The sequence below is a fragment of the Corylus avellana genome, chromosome 6 (assembly GCF_965113065.1).
Source record: "Corylus avellana chromosome 6, dhCorAvel1.hap1.2, whole genome shotgun sequence".
NCBI lineage: Eukaryota > Viridiplantae > Streptophyta > Magnoliopsida > Fagales > Betulaceae > Corylus > Corylus avellana.
The window spans coordinates 20978593-20990036 of NC_142495.1; the positions used below are offsets into that span (position 1 = coordinate 20978593).

General features: G+C 33.3%; 1 protein-coding gene across 1 annotated transcript; it reads left to right on the forward strand.

Moving 5' to 3' along the window:
• Positions 1-2063: 2063 nt before the first annotated feature.
• On the forward strand, positions 2064-2956 carry LOC148585007 (cytochrome P450 family protein). Its single transcript, XM_088517853.1, has 2 exons — positions 2064-2442; positions 2548-2956. The coding sequence occupies exons 1-2, from the start codon at positions 2271-2273 to the stop codon at positions 2778-2780; spliced, it is 405 nt and encodes a 134-aa protein (XP_088373979.1). The 5' UTR covers positions 2064-2270; the 3' UTR covers positions 2781-2956.
• The last annotated feature ends 8488 nt before the right edge of the window (positions 2957-11444 follow it).

An 11444-nucleotide genomic window follows, 5' to 3' on the forward strand; every position in this document is an offset into this window, starting at 1 on the left:
TTTTGTGTTACTTCAAGAATGATGTGGTTATGTCCATCAGAGGTAGCTCAATCGGCTTGGACCACACTTAGTAAAGTGGAGGTCACTAGTTCAAATCCTCCTCCCCCCTCTTGTGCTCCCCCCTCTTGTGCAGACATGTCAAAAAAAAAAAAATGATGTGGTTATTAAAATCATCATTGGACTTATGATTGATCATTATTAAATTTTGATCAAATTGTAATTTTAACAGCTACATCATTCTTGAAGTAGCTGTTAAAAGACATAAGAATAACTTCTATAATTACTCACTATAGCCAAAACACAAAATTTATAAGAAAAGGCCCATTATGGCTAAACGTGTTTTTTTTTACACACAAATTCACACGGTTATTTATTAGAGTCTTGTTTTATCCCTTAGGCTCCACGTAAAAATGTTTTTCAGTGTTTGGTTCGTAAGAAAAATGAGTGATCGCTGGCAACCTCTCGCGATGGTTGGACGATTTAAGAAGGTGAAACTTAAATTCAAAAAATAGTTTAGAAAATTTTAAAAGAAAAACCATTTTTTAAACTAAAGAAGCTTTTTTGGTTAAACTAAAAGTATTTTCGATTTAACTATTATTTTCAGCTGCATCAAACATTAATATATATATATATATATATATATATATATATATATATATATAATTTTTTTCAAAAAATATTTTACACCAAAATAAAAGAAGCCTTAATTGATAAATTTGGATAAGAAACAATGAAACGAGTTAAGACTTAGATCCAAGACCAAAGGACATTGATTTTGGGGCTTGTTTTATGTAATTTCATATTGGACATGAGTTTGGCTCTCAACACCCAATTTAGATTAAAAAATTAACTTGGGATGCACCAAAAATTGGATAAATTATGCGTGTCTACAACATTACTGCATAGATTAATTTTAAGTGTGATTGAATTTGATTATTCCGATGAACAGTTGTAATAAAACTAATGAATATTGGAAAGAAGTGTTGAGATCACTGATAAGCATATAGAATGTAATAATAGTCAAGTTCAAACCTTATTAATATCATTATGTAAATATAATGATGGTGATTACATTCTCGAAGGCTCTAAATTTATTATATTATATTTGTTGGACTTCAAACATACTCCTTTAAGTGAACAAGATCCTCTACAGTTCATTTTAGACTGAAAAATATCCAATAGTCATCATCTCTTTAGAAAGATCTTGAAGCCATAAATAAAACATTTGTCCCATTAATTAAAAAAATAATAAAATATTATATATATTTTAAAAATAATAAAAAATTAAAAAAAAGGAAAAATATAAAACCCCCCAAACTATCAGTTGTTTTCGATTTAGCCCCCCAACATTTCAAAAGTGATAAAGTAGCCTCCCAAACTACCAAACTATTGCATTTTGACCACTCCGTTAGTCAAAATCGTCAGTTTGGACGGAAACTGCAAAACGTCGTTGTTTTGTTATGGGTAAGTTACTACAATGCCCTTTTATGAAAAAAAAAAAATTTTGAAAAAAATATAAAAAAGCCTCACAAACTACCAGCCGTTTTCATTTTTGCCCCATAATGTTTAGAAAGTGATAAAGTAGCCCCCAACAAAATGACGTTGTTTTGCAGTTTCCGTCCAAACTAACGGAGTGGCCAAAATGCAATAGTTTGGTTGTTTGGGGGACTACTTTATCACTTTTAGAACATTATGGGGTTAAATCGAAAACGGCTGGTAGTTTGAGAAGTTTTTTTATATTTTTCCTATTAAAAAAATAATAAAAATTAAGAGGTGGCTGGCCCAACTAGACCAGCCCCAAGGGTTATGGGTGGCCAGCCACTCCTTAATTTTTTATTTAATTGTTTTTAATATATATATAAAACAGTATATACGCCAAAGCTCCAAAAGTTTTGAGAAGAGGCTCATAAATCAGTACTCTCCGGCACCGCACCAAATCCAAACTCCAGATTGACCAGTTCTCACACTCTAGAAGTCCCCACCCAAAAGTTGACTGCTGACGTCACCCTAAATTTGCCTTAAAATCACAATCACAAAACGGATAACAGAAGCCAACCCAAACTCCAACTCTCCCTACTAAACTCCTCCGCCAAAAAGCAAACCAGAATTCCAGATTCTCACGCCTTTTTTATTTTCCCCCAATTTCCTTTTTCATTTTCTCATACTCTAATTTCTTTTTTTAAAAAAAGAATTCTAAAACTTTCCCTCTGTATTTCTCTGTATAAAAAGTCTTTCCTCGTCCTTCTTCTTCTTGGAGGTTTTGATTCGCCATGTCTTCCATATCACAAGGCTTCGTCTTGGCGACCGCCATGGTTGTCTCCAGCACAGCTCTTTTCCTTGCTTATTGCCGGCAAAGGTCTTTTCCGCCGGCGCCCCAACTGTCGGAGAATCAAAATTCGCAGCAGCCTGAGAAGAAAATTCTACGCTCTTGCTTATGTTCAGGTATCCAATCTAACTTTATGTTTTTTTTTTTCCTATTCAATTTGATGTTTTTGTACCCAATTTGCTTAGTTTTTTTTTTTTTTTTTTTTTTTCTGGGTGTTGCAGAGGAAAAGAAAAGGGAGAGAAAGAAGAAGAAGAAGAAAGTGCAGTTTGCAGAGAATGTGAAGGAGCCGAGTGGGAATGGGGAGGAATACAGGAAGGGGCACATGAAATCGAGAGAGATTGAAAAAAGTTGCAGGGTCGAAATCCGGGAAGTTCGTCGAATGCCGGAGAATCGGATTGCTTTGTACGATGGAATTCTCAAGAACCGTGTGCAAAGAATGCAGTGCTCATACTAATGATGCGTTTGTCAGTTTCTTGATTTGTATTTTCTTCTTGACTGACCAGAAAAAAACAAATCTTTGGTTTCTGTGGTTGTAAATATTTGGGGAAAGATTTGTTTCTGTTGATTCTGTAGATTTCAGTGGCTGAATTTTAATACGAACTTTTGATCTTTTATTATATTTTTTTTCAATTGCGGTGGTAATGATTTGGTAGAGAAAGAATAATTAATTAATTAATTAAATAAGAAAGCAGGTCGTTTTCTAATTTCTGGAAATTTTTGGATTATTCTACAGTAGAGTAGAGATAGTCAATTCTCCAAAGCAGTTCCTGAAACTCATGTTGAAAAACATCATAACATTCAAAAGAAAAAAACGGTCAAAATATTCCTTCAATTCAATTTCAACACGTAAATCCAGTTTGGAAGAAATTTCTTCAAACTTGTCTCGTGTCCCTTAGTATGGTTATTCTTTTTTTTTTTTTTTTAACTTGTTCACGAAAAGAAAGGGGGAGAGAAGATTCGAACTAGAAACCTTAGTCTACAATCAATTAAGCTATCCATGAGAACAGCATGGTCATTTTTAACATATGAGAAATATTATTTGTATTAAATAGAAAAAAAAAAAAAAAACTGACAAATTTGATTATAGTAAGGAACATAAGAACCAGAGAAGAAAGGAGTTGAGCCATCTTCAATTATTGAGTCACAGTTGTTTGTAAGGAAGATGTTGAAGCAGCCCAACTAAATTGACCAAACCAACTGTAATGGACAATAACATTTCTCTGACTATTTATTTATTTATTTATTTTTCTATTACAGTGTTGATTTTTTTTTTAAAAAAATCTTTTTGTTTTCGGGGTGGGTGTCGGTTGAGATTTGGAAATATAATTAATTTGGAGTAAATGGTGCAAACTATGTGCATGGAGTGGCAGACAACACAGAACGATTGTATCCAATTGCCATGGCCAACTCAAAATCTTGATGATTTGGGACCAGAAGCTAATAATTCAATAATTTTATAAAATATTAATATTCACACACACACACACACGTAAGTAGTGATATTCCATTAATTGATTTAAATATTAACTTTGTTGAGAGACCTTTAATGCTTTTTGTTTGACTCTCTTACATTATAATATATATTGAATGTTGGTGCGCCCTTTGCTCATCTTACATAATGTATAGCAAATTGCAATATCGCACACGTAGCTAGTGACTAGTGTTGTGTTTGATTGGCACTAAGAAACTTTTTTATAAGTCAACTAAAACTGGTCATGCCATGACTTATTCTATTCCCTTTTTGTAACGTCACAAATTGTATGAGTGAAAAAAATGATATATTTATATAAAATATGTTATTTTTAAATGGCATGAGGTTTTTTAGAGTAAATCCGGCCAATAATAAAAACGTGCAGGCTTGTTCATAACGGACAATATTATATCACTTGGCGCAGGAGTATTACACTATCTAACTTGCTTTGCGACCTTTTATTGCTTCTCATCCCAACTTGAAAACATAAAAACAAAACAAATGAGTGAAAACTTAATAAGTAATATTCTCCGACCAATTTAAAATCGGTTCAATAAAACATTATATGGCAAACACTATATGCTAAGGTTGTGAAATCCACCTTTTAGACCATGGCATCATCCTTTTTTTTTTTCTTTTTTTTTTATTGGTTGAAAAAAAAAAGTATTTTATGCAGTCTTTGTTCAAAATGGTCATTGGCAACGTATCTTACCACTTTTCCATCCAACGAAGCTAATGGAGTGCCATTTTTGTCACAAAATGGTAGTTTGATGTATTAAAGTGTCAATTTGTGAGGTTTTTTGGAAAATAACTAATAGTTCAAAGGATCTAAGTATATTTTTCCCAAATATAAATACATATAACAATTTTTTTACAAAAATTATGAACATATGCAGCTAATTATGCGTTAAAAATGCCATGGAAAATATTTTCTTGCTAACATTATTAATAAAATAAAATAATTAGATTAATAACATGTTTATTAGGTTGGTCTAACTAATTAAGGTTTAAATGTTACATATAGAGCCAAATAAAGTTGAGAAGTTTGGTTTTATTGTTATCTTTTTATACCATTAACACGAGGCAACAAACCAACTAACTCATTCTTGATGGTTAGACACTAATGATGTAGCATAAACAGGGACACAACTACATATAAATCAAGGGATGCTATGAAGATTACCAAATTGGTTAACAAAAGTTGTTGGGTTTGCTAATTAAATGAAGCTTTGTTTAATCTTTAATGATATTAGTTATTAAAAAATAAGTGGGTGTGCCACTAATTTATAAAAAACTTAAAAAAAAAAAGAAGAAGATATTTTATTATTTATTTATTTATTTTGCAAATGAATCATGGATTCTCATTAATAAGGGATAACAAGACTAGAGACTAAGCTTTGTCAAAACAATGTCACAAATACAATATGGGATGAACAACATCTAAGTTTTATCTATAACATCGTGGAAGGTTGCTTTAGCCAAACTATGTGCCGCTTCGTTTCTTTCCCGACGTACATGGCAAACAGTCCAATTTTGGGTGTATTGGAGAGTAGATTGCACATCTGCAATACGGTGACCCTGTAGCGCCCGAGAATTTTCAAAGTTATTTAATAGATTATTTTGATGATGATCTTATTTTGATATTCATTTTAGCCTATGATTTTAATTCTTGGAAAATTTATAGTATTACAGAGAGTGGTAATTAGAGAATGGTAATTGGTGAAATAATAGGATAGTAAATGGTAAGAAGAATTGTATTGATAGGTAGAATAGTAAGGGAAGGTAGAATGGTCAATGGTAAGTATAATAGTATTGGTAGAAAGATGATAGAATTGTAGATGAGTAAAGGTAGGTATAAGAGTGTTGGTAGATGAAATAGTAAAATGATGGTAGAATTGTAGATGGATAAATGTAGGTATAATAGTATTGGTAGATGGAATAGTAAAATGGAAGGTAGAATAGTATTTGGGTTTTTCCTATAAATAGAGCTCTTCCTCTTCACAAATTTCACCACTCCTCTCCCTTCTCTTCTGCATATTCTTCCTTCTTCTGTTTTCTACTCGGTCTTTCTTCTTTATGAAAGTGTTTACACGAAACAGAGAGAGAAAGGATGAGACAAAGCGTTGCAAGAAAGAAAGAACACGAGAGAGAACAAACTTGAGAAATTAGTTTCAAAAGATATACTAGTGGTGTTAGTCAGATTAGAGCAACTAGATCCTTCAGACCGCTTTTTAGCTTCAGTCTAGAGGTAAGTAAATTCACTACCCTTTCTAAAATTACTTCATGTCATGCTATTTATACATTCTTGTATTAAACTATAAATGATTATTTTATTTACCTGTCATTGTAACGACCTAGATTTTAAAACTCTTATTTAAATAATATTAAATAGATTAAAAATATAATCGATAAATTAGAACAATGATATGTGGATTAATGATATTAAATAACTATTTAGTGTTAAAAATATATTACATTGATTTTTGACCTCTTATGTATATTACTTCAATTCTAAGAATTTAGCTTCACTAATATGTTTATGGGCATAATCAAACCCAATCTAGTGAATAAATTATTTATATTGGTGTTTAGCGAAGTCATAAATTAATTTGAAACTTTGCAATTTTTAGCCTAAAAAGCAGTGTCTTAATTCAATAATTTTATAAAATATTAATATTCACACACACACACGTAAGTAGTGATATTCCATTAATTGATTTAAATATTAACTTTGTTGAGAGACCTTTAATGCTTTTTATTTGACTCTCTTACATTATAATATATATTGAATGTTGGTGCGCCCTTTGCTCATCTTATAAAATATACAGCAAATTGCAATATCGCACTCGTAGCTAGTGACTAGTGTTGTGCTTGATTGGCACTAAGAAACTTATTTATAAGTCTAACTAAAACTGGTCATGCCATGACTTATTCTATTCCCTTTTTGTGATGTGACGTGACGTATTGTTTGGGTGTGAAAAAAATAATGTATTTATATGAAATATGTTATCTTTAAATGGTATGAGGCTTTTTTAGAGTAAATCTGGCCAATAATAAAAATGTGCGGCCTTGCCCATAGCAAACAATATCATATCACTTGAAGTAGGGGCATTACACTATCTAACTTGCTTTACGACCTTTTATTGCTTCTCATCCCAACTTGAAAACATAAAAACCAAACAAATGAGTGAAAACTTAGTAAGTAATATTCTCCGACCAATTTAAAATCGGTTCAATAAAACATTATACGGCAAACACTATATGCTAAGGTTGTGAAATCCACCTTTTAGACCACGGCATCATCCATTTTTTTTTTCTTGTTAAAAAAAAAAGTATTTTATGTAGTCTTTGTTCAAATTAATGGTCACTTGCAACGTATCTGACCACTTTTCCATCCAACGAAGCCAATGGAGTGCCATTTTTGTCACAAAATGGTAGTTTGATGTATTAAAGTGTCAATTTGTGAGGTTTTTTTTGGAAAATAACTAATAGTTCAAAGGATCTAAGTATATTTTTCCCAAATATAAATACATATAACAATTTTTTTACAAAAATTATGAACATATGCAGCTAATTATGCGTTAAAAATGCCATGGAAAATATTTTCTTGCTAACATTATTAATAAAATAAAATAATTAGATTAATAACATGTTTATTAGGTTGGTCTAACTAATTAAGGTTTAAATGTTACATATAGAGCCAAATAAAGTTGAGAAGTTTGGTTTTATTGTTATCTTTTTATACCATTAACACGAGGCAACAAACCAACTAACTCATTCTTGATGGTTAGACACTAATGATGTAGCATAAACAGGGACACAACTACATATAAATCAAGGGATGCTATGAAGATTACCAAATTGGTTAACAAAAGTTGTTGGGTTTGCTAATTAAATGAAGCTTTGTTTAATCTTTAATGATATTAGTTATTAAAAAATAAGTGGGTGTGCCACTAATTTATAAAAAATCTTAAAAAAAAAAGAAGAAGATATTTTATTATTTATTTATTTATTTTGCAAATGAATCATGGATTCTCATTAATAAGGGATAACAAGACTAGAGACTAAGCTTTGTCAAAACAATGTCACAAATACAATATGGGATGAACAACATCCAAGTTTTATCTATAACATCGTGGAAGCCTGGAAGGTAGCTTTAGCCAAACTATGTGCTGCTTCGTTTCTTTCCCGACGTACATGGCAAACAGTCCAATTTTGGGTGTATTGGAGAGTAGATTGCACATCTGCAATACGGTGACCCTGTAGCGCCCGAGAATTTTCAAAGTTATTTAATAGATTATTTTGATGATGATCTTATTTTGATATTCATTTTATCCTATGATTTTAATTCATGGAAAATTTATAGTATTACAGAGAGTGATAATTAGAGAATGGTAATTGGTGAAATAATAGGATAATAAATGGTAAGAAGAATTGTATTGATAGGTAGAATAGTCAATGGTAAGTATGATAGTATTGGTAGAAAGATGATAGAATTATAGATGAGTAAAGGTAGGTATAAGAGTGTTGGTAGATGAAATAGTAAAATGATGGTAGAATTGTAGATGGATAAATGTATGTATAATAGTGTTGGTAGATGGAATAGTAAAATGGAAGGTAGAATAGTATTTGGGTTTTTCCTATAAATAAAGCTCTTCCCCTTCACAAATTTCACCACTCCTCTCCCTTCTCTTCTGCATATTCTTCCTTCTTCCGTTTTCTACTCGGTTTTTCTTCTTTATGAAAGTATTTACACGAAACAGAGAGAGAAAGGATGAGACAAAGCGTTGCAAGAAAGAAAGAACACGAGAGAGAACAAACTTGAGAAATTAGTTTCAAAAGATATACTAGTGGTGTTAGTCAGATTGGAGCAACTAGATCATTCAGACCACTTTTTAGCTTCAGTCTAGAGGTAAGTAAATTCACTACCCCTTCTAAAATTACTTCATGTCATGCTATTTATACATTCTTGTATTAAACTGTAAATGATTATTTTATTTACCTGTCATGGAGATATGTTGCATGTATGGAGGATTTCTAAAAGAATTATTTATAAAGTTTCAATTTCTTTAAACGCTTTCTAAGTACAACAAGTCTATATTTGGAAAAGTTTTCATTTTGAAAAAAGAAAGTTGAGAAATGATGATGATTATAAGAAAGAAGAATGATGATAAACCCTCCTACATGTTGCCCTAAGATGCATCAAAAGAAGTACAAAGAAAAGTACAAGAAATGTGTTAAATGTTTATGAAATGAGGGCACATGTATGGAGGAGTGTATTTTTAGCCCCAAGATAAGTAAAGATGAGAGGAGTTCGGTACCAATACTCGGATGGAGGCAAAACCACTGAAGTAGGTTATGTCAAAAGGTGGTATTCCATCAACATGACCGTTGAGTGCACCAAGAAAAGAGTTAATTGACGGTCGGGCATGGCTGAGGCCACAGTTCAATGCCATGGTCACAAGGACCCGCAACCCTCGTACACAGGGGTAATAGTGTTCATGGGCCATAATATGAGAAAATGATAATATGATTTACAACGATAATATACTATGATGATTTATAATGATACATTATGATAATGATTTATAAAGATGATTTATGACGATGATTTATTACTAGATGTAATAGTACGTATATGCTACAGGAGATGCAACCGTATATACATGTATTATCATGGCTGTGTGTATATTATTTGTGAAAACAATTTTCAAAACTGAGAACAAAGAGTAAAACTACTTATGGTTGTGGATTTTACTTGTTGGGCCCCCTTTGGGCTCATTCAGTTTTATTTCCTGTTTTCAGGTAAAAAATGATGCTGGAATATGAGGCCAGAATGGGGGTGGGGATAATTATTAACTTCCACAGTCTTTTCATATCAGTTATTGTAATAATATGATATTCCGAAACTAAAGTTTAATGCTTCCTAATTTCACTTGTAATAAAATCTCTTGAAGAATGTTTTATACATTGATCGTATCCTTTAAAATCAAGTACTCTGATAGACCTTATAGATCTTTGCAAAAACTTTTGTTGTAAAAGAAGAAAAGTAGCAAACTCAGCCTTAACGGGTTGGTATGTTACAGACCCCATCTACAATCCATCTTGTCGTCATTCTGAAGTGCCGAAACAACCACTTGGGCATCTCCTTCCATGATGACATTTTGAAGGCCCAATTCCTTGCACAGCGTTGCTCCTTGAAGCATGGCTAAAATTTCGGCTAATGTGGGATCCAAGAAACCCATTTTTGTGATACTCCGTGTTGTTCTAACATTACGAAGGTGATCTCTTATAACAACACCAAACCCAGTCTATCGTTTTTTTCATCCACTGCGGCGTCGCAATTGGCTTTGAAGAATCCCTCCGGCGGTTTTTCCCACGTCAGAATTGGTTCTTGACCACGAGAATCACCAATGGCATCTCCAACATTCGCACTTTTGAACCCCTGCAGGAAGCGAGATGCTTGGTTCACTAGTTCGGTTGGGTGGGTGAAGAGACCCTCGTGAACCCATTCATTGCGCCTAAACCAGATATTCCTCGCTAACAACGCAAATGTTTCGAAAGAATCATCCACCTTATTCTACAAGAAATATTCGGCTAGTCGACGGAAATCCCCTTCCACACCGCGTCTCTTTTGGAAAATACGGTCACTAACGCCCCATACGTCTTGGGCAAAACTGCAGCTCCATAGAATGTGAGATGTGGTCTCCCTTCTAAGTTACAAATAGGGCACCAAGGGTGCTTTGAAATCTTTCTCCTACACAGATTTTTCATTTGTGGGCAGTATATTTTGGCATGCTCCCCACAGAAAATTCTTCACTACCTTTGGGAGTGCTAATTTCCAAATTCCCTCCCAAATTTCGCTGTCTACTTCCCTTTTGGAGCTTTCAGCTTGGCCACGAGACTCCATCTCTTTAGCCAAGTGGTAAGCGCTACGGATTGAGAAAATTCCTTGCGGAGATCCCCTCCAAATCTGGGTATTCGGCTAATTGGTTGCACTAATAGGGACTAAATTGATGGCCTGAATTTCATCTCTAGTAAATAATTCCTCCAAAAGTGATTGATTCCACCATAAAGTATCTTGGTCAATGACATCTCTAACCACCGCATTATATGCCAAAACTCTTTGGGGGGATTGCACGCAATAAGTAGACGGAAGAGGAGTCAACTTAGCCCCCCCAATTGGGAGCACTCTCTCCATTACCAATTCTCCAAATTAGTCCCTTCGACATTAATTCTCTAGCTTTGGATATGCTTCGCCAGGCATAGGATGGTTTATTTCCCAGTTGGGCCTCAAAAATTGAACAATTAGGAAAGTATTTTTGCCTTCATAATCCTAGAAGTGAGACTATCTTCCATTTTCCACAGCCGTCATACCTGTTTGGCAAGGAGAGCTATATTGAAATAATGTAGGTCTCGGAAACCTATACCTCCATTTCCCTTCAGAAATCCCATCTAACTCCAACTCATCCATGGGAATCCGGAATCCTTTGCGTGGTGGCCCCACCAAAACTTAATCATTAACGAGTTTATCTTTGAGCAAAGTGCTTTTGGAAGAAGAAAAACTCTCATGCTATAGGTCGGTGTTGCTTGGATGACAGCCTTCAAAAGTATCTCCTTTCCTGCTTGGGATAGAAACTTCTGTTT